General features: G+C 40.1%; 3 protein-coding genes across 10 annotated transcripts; 2 read left to right on the forward strand and 1 right to left on the reverse strand.

Moving 5' to 3' along the window:
- Nucleotides 1-344: 344 nt before the first annotated feature.
- LOC307031380 (RNA-binding protein 4.1-like) lies at nucleotides 345-5,759 on the forward strand. Of its 3 annotated transcripts, none has more exons than XR_013805938.1 (5): nucleotides 345-485; nucleotides 975-1,403; nucleotides 1,981-2,690; nucleotides 4,404-4,476; nucleotides 5,190-5,759. XR_013805938.1 is itself a non-coding variant. In XM_079668450.1 (4 exons), the coding sequence occupies exons 2-3, from the start codon at nucleotides 995-997 to the stop codon at nucleotides 2,667-2,669; spliced, it is 1,098 nt and encodes a 365-aa protein (XP_079524576.1). In that variant the 5' UTR covers nucleotides 346-485; nucleotides 975-994; the 3' UTR covers nucleotides 2,670-2,690; nucleotides 2,984-3,125. The 3 variants fall into 3 exon arrangements, 1 of the variants encoding a protein (XP_079524576.1); XR_013805939.1 differs by having other exon boundaries at nucleotides 5,342-5,759; XM_079668450.1 differs by lacking the exons at nucleotides 4,404-4,476; nucleotides 5,190-5,759 and adding an exon at nucleotides 2,984-3,125 and having other exon boundaries at nucleotides 346-485.
- On the reverse strand, nucleotides 4,872-17,515 carry tifa (TRAF interacting protein with forkhead associated domain). Of its 6 annotated transcripts, XM_079668455.1 has the most exons (4): nucleotides 16,480-17,515; nucleotides 15,963-16,071; nucleotides 14,392-14,933; nucleotides 4,872-11,073 (listed from the first exon to the last, which is right to left on the reverse strand). In XM_079668455.1, exons 3-4 carry the CDS (start codon nucleotides 14,442-14,444, stop codon nucleotides 10,431-10,433), a joined length of 696 nt encoding a protein of 231 aa, XP_079524581.1. In that variant the 5' UTR covers nucleotides 14,445-14,933; nucleotides 15,963-16,071; nucleotides 16,480-17,515; the 3' UTR covers nucleotides 4,872-10,430. The 6 variants fall into 6 exon arrangements, with proteins under 6 accessions (XP_079524581.1, XP_079524579.1, XP_079524580.1 ...); XM_079668453.1 differs by having other exon boundaries at nucleotides 14,392-16,071; XM_079668454.1 differs by having other exon boundaries at nucleotides 15,963-17,515.
- Nucleotides 7,714-9,333, forward strand: LOC307032845 (general transcription factor II-I repeat domain-containing protein 2-like; the record flags this gene model as incomplete). Its single annotated transcript, XM_079671125.1, has 1 exon — nucleotides 7,714-9,333. The coding sequence occupies one exon, from the start codon at nucleotides 7,714-7,716 to the stop codon at nucleotides 9,331-9,333; it is 1,620 nt and encodes a 539-aa protein (XP_079527251.1).
- Nucleotides 17,516-17,781: the final 266 nt, after the last annotated feature.

Genomic DNA, 17,781 nt, shown 5'->3' on the forward strand with positions numbered 1-17,781 from the left:
TATATCTAGGTTTGGGTTTCTATTCTTACTTAGGGATTTGTATTCACTCAGCCATGATTGAACACTTTCATTTGAATTAGCTGTGTCCTTCAAACATGTGTCTTCCTACATCTCCTGCAGTATCTGGGTATAAGGTAAAACATGCTATAATCAAATGAAATTCACATGGTATTTTAGATCAGAAACAAACATACTCAATACAATAAAGAGAGGAAATAACCTATAGACTGTGTAGTTATTACATGTAGACTTTCTACAAAACTAGTCTTACCAACGAACCAAGCCGTAAAAAATAGAAAGGCTTTTCCGCATAAAACCTAGCGTCTTCATCGTTTTAGCCAATCACAGTCCGTACTTTGAAATGGACGCGTCTATCCACCAATCACATTATTGCTTGGGCGCTTAAAGCCACACCATATCCGGTGGATCTTATCAGGGAGTTTCGAGGTTTCGAGTCGACTTCGTTGAGCCACCGATCACGAGCTGTGAGTAGTTTCTCCTTCTTCAAACATACTCGTTTCTGCTTTTATAATTCCTGCATTTGTACACGTCTTCAACGTAACTTAATACATTTGGTAATGGTTGAATGTAATTGTTTTTACTTCCGTTAACTTACATGAGGCAAATGGATTGGAAGCTAATGCTAGCTCGCTAATAGAAACCATTCAAATAAAGCGAGCCGGGCCTAACTGCTCTGAGCAGGAAGTGCAAACATGGCGACGAAATATATTTAATTCGAGCTAGCTGCAATTAAAGTCGGACAGTTTATTATTATTATATTACAAAAGTTATACGTGAATAAAAACGAAGCTATACAGGTCACTTGTGGACATATTTTGGAATTGTTTTTCTCTGGTTGTTCTTACCCGACATGCGGCTCGATTACAAGCCGTCTATATCCTCGCCCTGGTTACTGTCTGACTGTTATTACATGCTGGCCTGTGGTTGCTCATCCTCTCTTTATCCCATTTTAGAGGATCACACTTGAGCAACCATGGTGAAGATCTTCATTGGGAACCTGTCTCAGCACACTGAGAAGGAGGACGTGGAAGCTCTCTTTACAAAATATGGCACAGTGACAGAATGTGCAAAGTACAAAAATTATGCCTTTGTCCACATGGATGACCGCAAATCAGCCACCAAAGCCATCCGTGAGCTCCATCTCCATAAGCTGGATGGCAGGCCCATCAACGTGGAGCCCAGCAGAGGGAAGAACCAGGGCCCTGTGAAGCTCCACATAGCCAATGTAGAAAAGGGCTTTGACGATGAGCTGCGAGCCATGTTTGAAGAGTATGGCACAGTGAAAGAGTGTGCCATTGTCAAGAACTTTGCCTTTGTTCACATGGATAACTCTGATGAGGCCATGGATGCCATAAAGGGCCTGGATAACACAGAGTTTCAAGGTAAGTCAATCAATATTCAATTCAAGTTTTTTTAGATGTCCTAACTAGGGATGTCACGATACCATACATTTGTATGTACCAATGCAAGTGAAACCGTATTTCTTCTTTTTTTTTTAAAAACCTTTAAACAGGTTATAATTCATCCTCAAATATCTTTTTAGATTGTGAAAACCATTTTTGCGTTAACTACATTTTTTTTTTACAAACCTGCAGTTTCCTTTGACCAATATTATTTATTGCTAAAAAGAGCCTGAATGCACCGTAGACTCTGTAGAACCTTTTTCCACCTTCTGCCAACACCTAACATTAACTAGCTCTCATGTGCCATCAAAACGTTGTTCACAATTTAACATAATCAGGATAAAATAAACCTTGAAAGCATTGACAGTTTGTACATCGGACGCCATTAGTCTCGAATGCTGGCCGTACAGGGAATTACGATGCTGTAAATAATAAATATCATACGTTTTACGAAATGTAGGCCATGACTTTGTTCTTATGTATCGGTAGCTCGTGACATCCCCAGTCCATACTGTTGTATTTTAGATTTGAGGGACACTGATTTTCTCTCTCTCAGGAAAGCGCATACACGTTCAGATATCAAAAAGCAGACCCAAAGGTGGACCCGAGGAGGAGGACGACTATCCGCCTCCACCGAACAGAGGAGGCTATTATCCCCCTCCCCGCTACCCGGGGGAGAGGCCCGAGCCTCCGTACAGAGATCCCAGAGATCACAGAGATCCCAGAGATCACAGAGATCTCCGCGATCCCCGCGATCGCATGTCTGCGTACGCCCCTCCACCCCTGCCCCCGCCACCCCCTCCCCCAAGACGAGCATCTTACCACGACCGTGGCTACGGCGAGCGAGAAGACTACGCCATGGTGGATTACTACGAGAAATACAGAGCCCGCCCCTACAGCATGGGCGGATACGATGACAGGCGTTCCAACGCCCCTCCTCCTCCGCCACCCCCCTCGGCACTGGTAAGGGAACGTCTCTCTATGGGGGCCCCTGACCCGTACGAGCGCCGCCCCCTCCCCCCTCCATCCTACATGTCTAGAGATCGAAGCCCCATCAGACGTGCCCCCCCTCCGCCTCCTCCATCAGCCGGTAACGGGTACTCATACGAGCGCTCCAGGCTCTCCCCGCTGTCCAGGGCTCCAATGTACGCGCCTCAGATGTATGCAGCCCACCGCCCCAGGGACCCCTACGCAGAGAGAGGGCCCCCGCCTCCACCACCACCCCCCCGATATGCGGGCTACTAGGCATCCAGAGGGTCATTCAAGGTGAGAACAGAGTGGATGGTAAATATAATTTAAAAGTAAGCATGATTGAGAAAATGTTAAATAAATGTGCACCGAAAATGAATTTGAGAGCTGAATCCGTTGAGGTAGAATCACGCTTTAAACCACCCCCCATCAGCCAGAGCTCTTAATTCCTGCTGATTTAGTCCAGACCAATATACAGAAACTAAACCTTTGCTGATAGAATCCTAAAAATACTGCTGCTTTAACATCAAAGATCAGTCTTGCGCGATTAAAACCCGCTCCTTGACATGTGTGGTGTGCTCTCTTCCCAGGTTTAGAATATTGCAAGATCGTCGTCGTCGTCTGCTGATGCACGTGGCGCTAAACATCCCCCTCGTCTTTGGCGGATTGCGTTGCGTTTGCCTGAGACTTACTGGAAGATACTGTTTTGCAGACCGCCCCGTACTTTAAAATCCTATGATTCCATGTCTACGGTTCACGTAATCTTCTGAGCTGTTGATGCCTTTTCTGTTCCTCTGCTTGTTTTACTGTTTAGATCCCTCAAATGTTTTAAAGAATAGGATGCTGGCCTAGATGCCTAGTCTATTTCCTGCCTAGTGTGACGGAGTACTGTTAATGCCAAAAGCCCTCTGCTCTTCAATTTTTCTAAATGGATATGCTCTTTTCCATAACGAGGGAAGACGTTTAAATAAATAAAAATACATAGTCTGAGATCAAAATCATTGCACTCAGACTAAGGTTTTTGGTTATTTACAAAATATTAATCAAAATAAGAATAAAAGTTCAGTGTAGACTTGTTTTTATAATCATTTACATGGTGTGGCAGGTTGTACGTAATCTTTTAAGATTTGCGACAAATGTTAGCATGACGAATCAAAAGTTCAAGGGTTGTTTTGTTTGTTTTGTGTTATCTTTTTTTGCGAAAATAGATTCTAGACACCCATTATGTATGATTTTGATTTACTTTACAAGTTGCTTTTTATTTGATCGCTTTTTAATAAACAAATGAAACCAAAAACTACGTTCTAACTGTCAAATTTTTCCTTGTGCGGTAGGCTTTCTAGTTTAATGGCTCGGCAGGAATTCGAAGTAATACCCAGGCGTTTAACTCCTAACACGCTTCAGCTTCACACCGTTGAGTTAGGAGCTTAACACATGGTAGTTAGTGTTGGCTCAGCCCTGTTCAATCCCATCATAAATGGTGAAAACCTGTCAGTCTTTGTTATTGAAGCACTCAATCTGCTTTCAATTGAAATCTTGTGTAGGTTAATGTCCACTTGATAATCTAAAAATGTGATACAAAGTGAGATATCTTTGTGCAGCAATTCACTGACATTTAAAACTGTTAAATGATGTAATATCCATTCCTTTCAACCCTTAAATGTATTAAAGTTGATGAAATATGGCTCTCCAAAAACCCTGGAGTGATTAAATGGTGGTGACACCCAAAGTTTTTATGCTGCGTCTTCCTGATTTGACACGTTTTCCGTGGTCGAGGGAGCTCCATCATCACAATTTCCATTGCCTACCATGAGCTAAGCTAATTGGTGGTAATCCTAGAAATAGGTAAATAATTAGCTTTGCGATGGCACATGTCGTCTTGCGGCAATTACTCATTCTTCATTTTCATTTAGTTCACACTACATACTACTCAACATAAATAACCTTGTATGTGTATGTGCCACCATTTGCATGCAGTCTTGGTCTTCTTAGTATCTTTGCTCTTTGTAGGTTGTTAGACTATCAGGAGACGCCAGCTCAGGGTAAGTCGTCCTCTGAAGATGAGCGGCAGCCACTGCAAGAGGTAGGTAGTGTTTCAGATATATTTAAAAACACCACTAATGCAATAAATGTGGTTTTGCATTTATACTGCAATATTGTCCTGCTCTAGGACACTGTTTCTCAAATGGGTCTATGTGGATTTCTGCAGATTAAAAAAAAATATTAATTAGAATTTGTTTAATTAATATAAAATAAATATATATATTGCAAAATTAATAATATAATAATTTGTTAATGATAATTTAAGTTAAAACTAATGTAAATAAACACCTTCCATTTCTATATTACCTTTTTTTTAATGCAATTGCTTTAAACCAACATGAAAATGTTTTTCGCTTGACTTAATTGGCTGAACAATGACTTCAGAGAGGGTAGATTAACTCTAGGTCAGTCTTTAAAATATTTTTTCAAATCCGGAAAACATTTTATTGTAAAAAAATATATAGTTTTGCATCTTGCCAAAGTCTTAAAATGTATACAAAAACATATTCATTGTTATTTATTTTACATCTTTATTACATCACCCTGGGTATGAGGTAATGAGAGATGTGATCAGTGAAGAGGAGTGGGATCAATGACCATGGCCGTTGCTGAATGTCGAGTAGAGCTGCTGCAGAGCCACTATTTCAAGTATACTATGTAATCAGCGCCACTCGATGACGTAGTATACTTGAAATAGTGGCTCTGCAGCAGCTCTACTCAACATTCAGAAACAGCCCCTGTCTCTGTCTGCAGGTTCCTGCTCTGTCCCTCAGTGAATACACAGCAGCTGGGAAAAGATGAGCTCAGAAAGCCGTGAAGGCAAAGGTGAAGCAATAGTGAATGATGAATTTCAAAACAAGACGTTTGCATTTTGAGATCTTGAGTGAAGTGTCTGTTTTTTCTAGGAAGGAAATTGTAAAACTCCAGGGAAAGTTTGGTCCATATGTTGGTGAGCTGGAGGGGGATTTCCAGGCCTTGGGAAAACCTGAATTGTTGATGACACCAAGACACAAGTTGGATGCAAGGAAATTAATCCTTCTTTCTTATTAAGGCAAGATCTCTCAAAGTTGACGAAGAGCTAATCTGTCCAAAGCAGTGCTACTCTAAGCAGCCATTTTTACCTACCTGATGAAATTAGGTTTTAAATTGTGACTGTCCAAATGCTCTGAAATGTTTACCTTAAACCATCGCATGGCCTTAAACACAATGTTTGTATTACTCTATTTGCTATATTCATGTAGAACTTGATTTTCTGATTATTTATTAACATTGTTTTTCCAGTATGAGAAGATTTGGTGTGTAAATAAACACTTTTCTCCCAAATCCGAAATTGTAGTCTTATTTTATCAACCCTTGCCTTTTTAAAACAATGTAGATAGACAGTTACATTTTCCCCTCAAGTGGGATATATGAACAGATGAGAGAATTCACAGATTTTCCTCAATTTAACTGTGATGTCATAACCTACAAAAAAGACATCTCAATTTGAATACAGTGTGATGAAAATGGGTTTAGTTTTGTATCACACTTGACCATTAGATTTGTAAATGTCCCGTTAGCTGATCAAATCATCAGATGTGCTTGTTCAGCAATGGTTGATACTGTGTTTCTTCATAAGCCAGAAAAATGACTAACATACAAAACAAAATGCTGACACTGTGTCAAAGGCAGAGTACATCCTGATCAAGTGGTATGCCATCGAGAGTAAAAACCAAAGTGAACAATGAGAAGTATCTTTTTTTCTATTCTCCTTTTCGTTTCCTGCTGAGGTCAATTGAGGCTTCCGTTCTGCACACTCCCTTCTTGGTTTATTCCAGTTTCCAGAAACCAAGGGTTGGGTGGTGTTAACAGTGGCATTACTGTGATGACCGGAATTTTTTTTTTATAGTGCCAATGCTGCCTGTATGACAGATATCCCCTTTGCGTACCTGTCATTCCTGAGAAACACTGCTCTTCTGCTTCCATGAGTAGATAAAGATCTCATATTGCTTGTAAATGCCATAAAATAGGATGAGGATCTCCAATCAGAATTGAACCCGACCCTAAGAGGATCTATGACTCAAGCAGGTGTTAGCCAGCTAAAGCAATTCAATATTATCTGAATACCATAATGCAGTTTTAGAATAATCTACTCTCACCAATACATCTGTACTCAAGTGCTGTACATGTCAAAATACCTTCATGTGACACGGAAGTAGTGTACATTTGTATTCACTATATTTATTTGAAAGCTATAGCAACATACAGCATAATATAAAATGTAACATGCTTTTATTGTTTCAGGAATAAAAATCCTACATTATATAAAAATGCATTAAAAGTATATATTTCTGATAATCTAATTGTACTATTCTTAGTGAAATCTAGATGTTTTGCTCATTTGATAGAATTGTATAGTTTGGCTTGCTGTAAGTCAAGAAAACTACATTATACCTCCTTAAACATCTACTGGAACAAAGTGAAGTGGAAATTCTAAATGTTCCGAGAACTTCTGCTAACGGACATGTGAAACCGACTTTATCAAATACAAAACTGGACAAACCTGTTTTGTAATCTGTTAACCCCGCTTTGTGTTCCAGCAATAGTGGTGTATGAGGGTAGTCACATATTTGGCCACAGCATTCACAACACCATTTAACTAAAACAGACTTTAATTTCAAAAAGCATGAAGAAGGCCTTTTAAAAGTAGTTATTATATTAAGATCACAGCTTTAGGGAGCAGAATAATACTATAGTTTAACATTACAAAGAGGTGACAATGACACAGCAGTTTGAGTTAGAAAGTAAAGAGCCTCTACATCACATCTGTCAAACTCAAGGCCCGCGGGCCGAATCCGGCCCGTCTACAATTTTGATCAGGCCCGCATATCAATTTATATCATCAATACAATGTGGCCCGCTTAAATGTATGATACTGTTCTGGCGGCACGAAGAGCCTACGCCGTAAGCTACGCAAATTACGTTGTTGGTACCTGATTGGCACAGGCAGAATGCTCTCAATTCCTATGGCCAATTGCGGAGCCTACGTAGCAGCCAACACAGAAGCATTAACGGTCTGCTAGCCCGCACCTGTTAGCTAGTAACACAGAGAATGTCAAAAAAAAGGAAGATTGATGTTGAAGGGAGGCTATTTCAAGAGAGGTGGGAGATAGAATACTTCTTTACTGAGTATAAAGAGAGTCCTGTGTGTCTTATTTGCAATGAGACAAAAGCCGTGTTCAAAGAATATAATTTGCGTCGTCATTTTGAGACGGCCCACCAGCAGCAATATGCCACCATGGACAGGGAACAGAGGCTTCAGAAAGTCACGGAGCTCAAAAAAGGCAGGCAACAACAGCAAAATATGTTTCATAGGGCCAAATCTTTAACAGATGGAGCTGTAAAGGCAAGTTTCATCATAGCAGAGGAAATCGCTAAATCAGGGAAGCCATTCACCGAGGGGGACTTTCTAAAAAACTGTATGCTTAAAGTTTGTGACATTGTCTGCCCCGCCAATAAACAAAACTTTGCCAATGTCAGTCTGACAAGAAATACCATAGCCAGCCGTGTGGATGAGCTTTCTGACGATTTGCAATCACAGCTCAAAGATAAAGCAAAAGAATTTGTAAACTACTCAATTGCTGTGGATGAAAGTACGGATATATCAGACACGGCTCAGCTGGCGATTTACATCCGCGGAGTGGATGCACAGTTGTCTGTTACTGAGGAGCTTTTGGACTTAAAACCGATGCACGGAACAACCACCGGCGAGGATATTTTCAAAAAGGTGGATGAGTGCATCAGTGGAACCGGCTTACCATGGAATAAACTTGTGGGGCTGACGACCGATGGGGCGCCTGCTATGTGTGGGCAAAGGAGTGGACTGGTAGCAAAGGTGCGAGAGAAGATGAAGGAGACGGGAGGAGAGCTGACTGCTTACCACTGCATTATTCATCAGGAGGCCCTGTGTGGAAAAGTGCTAGGTATGGAACATGTCATGACAGTGGTTACGAAAACGGTGAATTTCATCCGAGCACGGGGCTTGAACCACCGCCAATTCAGGGCACTTTTGGAGGAGAGAAATTCGGAGTATGAAGATGTGCCATACCACACAGAAGTACGCTGGTTAAGCCGTGGCAAAGTGTTGCACAGATTTTATGAGGTGCGCGAGGATATTGCTAGTTTCATGGCTATGAAGGGGAAAGCTGTCCCCGAGCTGGCCGATGAAAAGCGGATACATGACTTGGCTTTTATGTGTGACATAACGCACCATCTCAACGCACTGAATGTGAAACTGCAGGGACGCAAACAGCTGATCACGGACATGCGCGATGCAGTGAAAGCCTTTCGGACAAAACTGCGATTGTGGGAGAACCAAATGCAGCAGGGAAACTATGTTCACTTCCCGACCTGTCAGTCTGTTGCAGACAACCTCAACACTGCTTTCCCGAATGAGAGATGCGCAGAAAAACTGAAAACACTCAAAGCCGAATTCGAAAGGCGATTTTCCGACTTTGAGACCCAGAAATTCAGGTTTGACCTTTTTACAAATCCATTTTCAGTTGATGTGGAAAGCGCCCCAGATAACTTACAGTTAGAACTAATAGAACTACAATGCAATGGGCCACTAAAGGCCAAGTTTGACTCTGTTGGGGCAGGTGAGTTTGCTACATTCATCCCAAGCACAATGCCACAGCTCCGCCTTCTGTGTGCCCGTGTCCTGAGCATGTTCGGGAGCACATATTTGTGTGAGCAGATGTTCTCTCTGATGAAGATCAACAAGTCTTCTCACAGATCCCGACTCACAGACAAACACCTTGGCTCCATTCTGAAAGTGGCTACAGCTCAGGACTTTCAGCCAAGAATAGATGAACTTGCATCAAAGAAAAGATGTCAGGTGTCTGGTGGCTTAAAATAGCATGCCAATATTGATGTGTCAAATCTGGGAAATTAGCTGCATGTGAGTTTTCCTTGACTGAAAAGTTTATTTGTACGTTTGTTGACATTTATGTGCACCTGGTTGCAAATCAGAAGGCTACAGTTTATATGGGACGTGTTAACAATATGATCAAAGATCTGTTACTGTTACTTTTTTGCTTACTATTTAGTGTCCCACACAACCATATTCAGGACTTTAAAACAAGCCTTTTGAGAGTTGTAGAATGTGGGCAAGATCATTCACTATTCATTATTTAGCTTTTACATCAGGCCATACCTTTTTATATAATGTCCCAAATAACCTTTTTTTAAATAGTCCTATTCAGGCCTGTGAAAGAGGTTGCTCTGAGTTGGCTGCCTATCAGTTCAAATGTATTCAGAAGGCATTGTTTTGCTTGACTAAATGCTATGATGCTAAGAAATTTTGTTTTTTGTCGACTTAGTTTGGGCTTTATGTTGACCAACTAATGTGAAAAGGCTATATATATTTATATATATATAAATGTACATATGGTACTGGTCTGTGAATTAGGTTAAATGTGTGTTTTGCTTGACAGTGAGGTTAGTATGTAAATGTTGGGGGTTTTATTTGCAGCTGATGTTATGCCAATGGGACAGACTGCAAGGGACAACATGTTGAGATGTGTTTTACTTTTATACAATGTTCCACACAACCATTTAATTGTTGTATCAAGGCTTGTGATATCTGTTGAAATGTGGGACAACGTTCAATATTTGTCCTTTTATATTAGGTTGATTTGTATTTGTTTATTATTCAACACAACAATGTTTTCATATTGTTGTCATATTCAGGCCTGTGCAACAGGTTCTGAGTTGGCTGTATGCTAGCCAGAAAGCATTATTTTGCTTTACCAAATGCTATGATTGCCAAGCAATGTGTTTAAATATATATGGGAAGGCTATATAGTACATACAACAATACATTGAAAGATATGTTTTTATGTTGTTTATTGAATAAAAAAGGCATGTCAGTAAAGCATATGTCCGGCCCTTAATGTGATTCCAATTTCCCAGAGTGGCCCTTTGTGAAAATGAGTTTGACACCCCTGCTCTACATCATGAATAACATATTGCAGTCTCATCCGTTTCACTGGGGCCAATTATTCTGAGTTCTCCTAGCAAACTGTTCACCATTAATGACTCTGTGTCCGAGACAGGGGTCACGCTAGGCTCACAGGTGCAAGTCTCTCTGGACGGAGGCACTGTCAGGACTTCAAACTCCACCTCGAAGCTGGCCTTGGCCTCGCCGGACTCTCGGATGATCAGCATCTCGTACTGTCCGAACCGGATCAGGGCTTTGTCCGGGAGATCCACTACTTCTAGGTAGTCCAACGCTGAGCTGTTCACAGACAGCTGGGCCCTCTGGCTCAGGTTCTGGATCCTGAACAGCATGTCCCGGCTTCTGGGGGTGTAGTAGGCTTGGATGGCCAGCTGTTTGCGGGACACCCGGGTGTCAAGCAGGGCGACAGTGCAGGCCTGGCCATCGCGCCCCAGCCTGAGAGGGTCCTCTGCTGGGTGTTTGCTTCTTTTCCCCAGAGGGATGAGCCCGTAAAGACTATTGGAGCTCTGCTGAGGATGGTAGAGTTTGACATGGAGACAAGGGAGGAGATCCTCTTCCGTCTCTATCGTCTGGGACACATTCATCGTGGATAATGAGGAGACCAGGTGGATTGGCCTGTTAACCTTTAGTGATACAATTCTGGGGCAGAAATAAAATATATTAGGAGTTCAGTGAGGCGAGGTGGATTACAAACATAGGCAACTTTTAGTTAATGGCTGAGAAAATAATCACCAACTTTATTTTACCAAAATAGTTTTGCAAACTATATTTGATATAATATTTTTCGTTTTATTTTTACTTATAATTTCTGTTGTTAATTCTCTATTCCACTTAAGTATTTGTATTTTTAATGTCTGAACACACTGATTCTTCTTCTGTAACAAATAATTTCCCAAATTGGGATCAATAACCTATCTAAATATGGAGGTGTAGGCCTACTGCTTTTCTTGATAACTCAAACAATCATACACTAACTTAAAGACATATCATTTGAGAAACTGGGGTGGACATTTTAACACTTTTTTTTCTGAGATTTTATACACTTTATGAAAAACAATAAGCGATAACAATCAACAATCACATTGTAAAAACAATCAAAGATAACGGAAATAGCGTTAGTTGCATCCCTACTCCCTAAAAATGTTGAGTGTGCATTTACAATAACTATTATAGGTCTGTGCCTTACCTGAATGTCGACGTTTTTATTTGGAAGAAACTGAAAAATGCTAATCGAATGTAGTTAAAAGTACTCGGAGGATAACGGTGCGGGTGCTGAGAGACAACCGGGAGACTACTTCTCAGTATGCTGTTCTTCTCTGACCTGAGTTTCGTCATTCTCACAAGGTATTGATGCGTTCAAGTACAAGTCCGTAAAACTCAATGATACAAAGCAATGAAGAGGAAAAGCTTTATTTCAGTTTCGTTCGTTTAGCGTACGTTTAAACTTTTCACTGGGGTATAGATAAACATTTTAGCCAACTTTTCAGCCCAACACAACGTATTTCCACTCACACACACAATTCCTACGGAGTCATTACCTCCAGTGTTAAAATTAATCGGTTCGTTAGGTGATTAAAAGAACATTTATTAACATTTGAGTTGTCTAAAATGTTGTTTTTAGACTGTTACTCAGTAATAATAGTATCAAATAATAAGGATATGCAACCTTCCGGGTCCTCTTCTGTTGTGGGAAATGTTTTTGGCATTCTATGACGACTGTTTAATTGAAAAATACTGGGAGGACAGCATTTTGTAATAAAATAAAGTATTGCATGGGTATTTCAAATGATTGTGCTGAATGTCCCGTTAGCCAAAAATCTTCATTTTACCCCCTGCTAACTTTGTTACACTGTTTCTTCTCTTTGTTTTAGTTTTGGAGTGCTTTTCTCTAATTTACCATCCATAGATGAGCCCTTTAACGTAGCATTTTAGCACCGGAATTTCCCTATTTCGAAATCTGTAAAATAAAGTAAATACAATCTATTCTATGGTCTTAGCAGTGTGCTTCAGCCTGGCACTGACAAGCAGCGGGAAACTACACCCTGCTTTACACATCAACACAATACGATAAGTAGTTAGTTGCATTCCTAATCACCATTTTACTACCATACTACTACACATAACCAGTAAAAAAAATGACGATAGGCACTGTGCGTTATTACTGTCACTTACCCTATCTGCAGTGTGCATGTGCGAGTTGCCATACAGCAACCCAAGCAGGACACTTGACACAGTGGCTTTTGGCAAAGCACAAAAAGAAAACTCGAGAGGGATGAGTTATTGTTATTACAACGTGACTTCACTATTATGCAACAACTCTTTTTATTGTGTTCTTTTATTTGGGGTTAAGTAAATTGTCAGAATAAGTGAGGAATGGAACTTCTGTTAGACAGCTATAGCCTATGCCAGGCCTATTCAACTGGCGGCCCGCGGGCCGGATGCGGCCCAGAACCAACTCCCGAGTGGCCCAGCCTCCCGTAGCCAAATTCCTACACTAGTACAGACCTTGAACGCAACACTCCGCGTTGCATAGAAACCACCAAACCACAACGCAGCACGTTTTTTGAAAGTGCATCTAGTGGTGCTAGTAACGGTGGTCCTATGATAGCAACTCTAAAACCCTCTCAACTCCGAAGCGTAAACAGAGACAAAACGGTAATTGATCTTGTGGAGCAGATCCAAGTCAAGCTGGACCTTTTCGCTACCGACTTGAGCACGGGTCGGATGCTGCATTTTCCGACGCTCCCCAAACACATCACATCTCCGGCACAAATCAAGGATGTGATGACAGATTTCATTGCGAGGTTGAAAGAGAACTTTGCCGGTCGATTGGATGGACTTGCTCTGCCCACAGACGTGATGATGGGCTTTGCCAGAGACCCCTTCACTGTTGCAATAGAGGGGGACGTATCAACCAGAGCAAAGGAAGTGGTCCCCTGCATCGACAAGGGGAAATATACACTGGAATTTATTGACATGCAGCGCACAAACGGGCCAGCGAAGTTTTGGAGTGATGTCAAAAAACAGCAGTTCCCTAACGTTCAGAAAGTAGCGATCTGTGTGCTCAGTATGTTTGGATCAACATACACATGTGAATCAAGCTTTTCACACATGAACTCAATCAAAAGTAGCACTCGCTGCTCCCTGACTGACAGCACTCTTCACCAATGTCTTAGGATTGCATTGACATCCTATGAGCCAAAAATCACTGCTCTTGTTCAAAACAAAAAATGTCCCTTCTCCCATTGAGAAAGTCAGCGATGACAAATCACAAATGAGGTGATAGTAAGCACCTAGTTTACTATAGTAGGCGTGTAGTGTAGTATTCATTCATATAGTTACCCGTATCCCTTGTTATGGGTTTGTGAACTGAAGTGTTTGACAGTTCTTTCTGTATTCATTTAAGTGCACTTTGTAATGTGTCTGGGTCAAATGTGACCAAAATGTATGATTTTTTTGTTATTACTTGAAAAGTGAAAAAATATTGCTACAGTACTACCTCTTTGTGTTGCATTGGAGCTCTTTAGCTGTTTTTTTTGTATGTGAACACATTTATTAAGACTGCTATTATTGTATTCAGTAAATGCACTTTGTGATGTGCCTGGTTCAAAAAAAATAACCTGAATATTTGACTTCTAAAGCAAACAAATGTAATGCTACAACTGTGCACTTTTTTTTCAGATTCTGTTAAATTAATGCTAATTTGTTGTGTTTTTATGCACTTTTTGACCTACCTTTGTTAGATGAACAATAAATAAAAATTGCATGTTTTTCATCGCAGTAATATGTGTTGGTTTAAAATGTGTCACTATCCGCTTTTTACAGGCCGCTGAATGTCTGGCCCAGCTGAATTTTGTAGTTATAAAATCTGGCCCAACTGAATGTGTAGTTGAATAGCCCTGGCCTATGCCATACATTTTTGCATACATTCAAAGTAAATATTTATTCAGACCCAACCTTTTACTGTACAGGAAGCCAGGAGGTGTCCTTGCTCCCCACAGTAAAAACATCTGCCCTCCTGAATGCGTCGAAGACACTCCTCAGGAGTCAACTTTGCTCGACCCAACTGCATGGGCTCCTCTGAGACACTTGGGTGCACTCTTCTTTCAGGAGGAGCGTCAGCAGGAGGTCTCCAGGCGGGATGATGGCTTGGTGTGTCCCCTTGGTGTCGAGGCAGTCGTGCCACATTCTTAAACCTTTCTTTGTGCCTTTCGGCCAGTCTATTGTCTATTCGAACTGCCAGTGCAATGACAGAATCCAAATCTTCTGGGAGGTCCAAAGGTATTAACTGTTCTTTAATGGAATCCGAAAGACCAGACAGAAAGGCGTCGAGCAGTGCTGGAGAATTCCAGCCACTATCTGCTGAAAGGGTCCTGAACTGGCTTCAGTAGTAGCTCCTGGGTCGTGTCTTCGGAGTAAATTGCCAGAAGCGCCGACGACACCTCCTCATCAGTCCTCCGCTCCGATGCGTTATTGATGCTTGCCATAACTGGGTCATTCTACATAAAAGGTGGAAGTACTGTCACTTACTTTTGCAGACACCAAAATACATGACGTTGATCTAATACTCACATTCATTATGTATGTCGAATAAATAGATTGTTTTTGCAATGGTACTAAATTTAAAAAATTGTTTTATACATAAATTGCTATTTATTTAAAATGCCAAGTTCAAGGAACTGCCTTGTCACTTTGATCATACATGGAAGTGGAGCCTATAGTTTTCTTTTAAAACATTTTTTTTCAATAAATAAATCTCATTCATATTTACATAACATTACACACATTGATTATAACACTGAAATGGTAACAAAAAACGCAAATTATTATTAATAATATCCAATAAATGTCAGTCACCCAAAATTACGTCATTGGTGTTACTGCTACACAAAACGCTTTTATTTTTTAAATAATTTACTGTCTCTGAAGTGCTTCATGTAAAAAGAGATCATTTGAGACAGTGCAGTGGACAAAGACATAAGGAAAGTCAGATACTTCTTACTTTATTGGTTAAAGGTGTCATTTTATCTTCAAATGTTCCGTGTGTCTTTCAAGTCTGTCATTAGTGTTACTCATTGCATAGCCCTAGGGGTGAACATTTGAATGGGAAAATGTATTGTATTGAAGAGTTAAATTATTTTGATATTGACTGAAGCCATATTTGGTCTGACACATTGCAGCCATTTTGTTAAAATGGTAGTGTTTTCTCCAAATTGTCACTGGTGTTACCGTCACTGGTGTTACTCTTCTTCCTGGTAACACGTAACACCAGTGACGTTCCTATGTAAATAAGCATTGGATAATGTATAAAAATACTTTAAGCTCTACTTGTTGTGGATTCATCAAGTTAAGAGTTAGTTATTGCTATTCAACAGGTTTTAGATGTGTTTAGAAGGAATATATTTCAGCAGATTTGTATCACCCAGATTCCACCTTTTCTGTAGAATGACTCAACTTTTCACAACAAACTACTGTCTCCGTTGGTGCGCTGGGCTAATATAGCGAGCAAAAAAAAAGTCAGTTCGTACTGTTATGAACTGAGACAAGACCCAAAAGCAGGACTCGGAGACAGTTGTCCAAAATGGTTATCAAGCAATCTCAAGGGCGGGAAACACACAAAGGCAGGACATGTGGGATCTGGAATGAGAGGGAAGGATTACTTTCACAATAAAAACAGGAAGTGACAAGATCAAAACACAAGACTAGAGTAAAAAACATAACTTGACCTAACATAACTGTCGAGTCACAACAGATATTGAGAACTGCTTCTATTTATCTCTCAATATCGTCTGTAAAAACGTGGTAAGTTATTATTTCAGTGAGACAACAGAGCAAGCTTCTACAGTTGCACTACGTTTTGATAACAGTTAAATGTTATTTTGATAATAACATTTTATTTTGAAAATAAAATATATTTCAATGTTGATGAACTTCATACTGCTCATTCATAATCTGATTGTCTTTGTAGCTCACTGTTGAAATAAAAAAAACATTACAATTACATTACATTTTACTTGTTAGACGCTTTTATCCAAAGCAACTTACATCCTCAATTCTGTGGGCAATCCCCACAGGAGCAATTTGGGGTGAAGTATCTTGCCCAGGGACACAAGTACATGCTGACTGCCGTGGGGTTTGAACCCGTCCCCCTGATCACAACACCAAGGCTTTATCCACTGCGCCGCACGCCTCCCAATTACAAAATAATTATATCTACAGCCGCTAAACACACAAACACACCTCTTTCATAAATAACACACTTGTTCTGCAATAATATATTTTATGTTTCCTGTCATTTCTGTTAGGAAAGGACATGCCTGAAAGACACGACTCAGCATCTCCTCTTTCTCCGAGGGTCAAGAAGAACATCCAAGAGGAAAATAAAAAGCTGATGTTATGATATTTTAAAACCAGTACAGGACATTCACTAAGAAACTACTTTTATTGTGAAAACAAAGATCTGCACACCGAATATTTTTGTAGTCTATCAGGACCATCATTTGTTTGTGAAGCTGCACCTCAGAGAAGGTGTGGTTATTGTCAGGCTTATAAAGTGTGGCGAAAAACATAGTCGGTCGATCGAATGCAGCTATTTCCATGTCTACACTCCATCAGCTTACTATTTCTATTTGCCTCACTTTATGAGCTTCACAACACCTGTGCCTTGTCAGAATCAGAATCAGAATACCTTTATTAGTCCCACAGAGGGGAAATTTGCAGCGTTACAGCAGGAAAGAGCCACAGACAGCTTAGTGTTGTATAATCTTACATGCGTTAAAAAAAGTACTAAGTTATAATATAATAAACAATAGGCTAAAAAAACAAACAAAAAAAGTTACATAATTTTCAAAAATACAGATCAAAAACAAATCAAATCTACGAATCAAATCCTGTAGCAGTTCTTAGGATTTAGCAGCCCGGTATATATTACAGTTATTAAAGATGGCATATGTATAGTATATATTACACATAAAGCACATATTGCACATAGTTTGACGCTATTTAAAAGCAGCAAGTTACACAATTGACAAAATACAAGATACATACCTTGTAACCAACCCAGATATATATATATATATATATATATATATATATATATATATATATATATATTTATGATCCACGTCACGTTTTCATTGTTGGCGGCAGTTCCTCATGTTTGTCTAGAAGTCTTCTCATCAAGGCTCTATATAATATATCAGCAATTAAACAACATCTTACATTTATTTTCACACAATACATCTCCTCACAGTATCAACACTAATTCGGCTGACTTTTATATTTGATCCAATTGGTAGATAGGCTGTATTTACACCATAAACGTGCACTCCTGATATAAAGGGAAAC

Source organism: Notothenia rossii (genome assembly GCF_949606895.1).
Source record: "Notothenia rossii genome assembly, chromosome: 3".
Classification (NCBI taxonomy): Eukaryota; Metazoa; Chordata; class Actinopteri; order Perciformes; family Nototheniidae; genus Notothenia; species Notothenia rossii.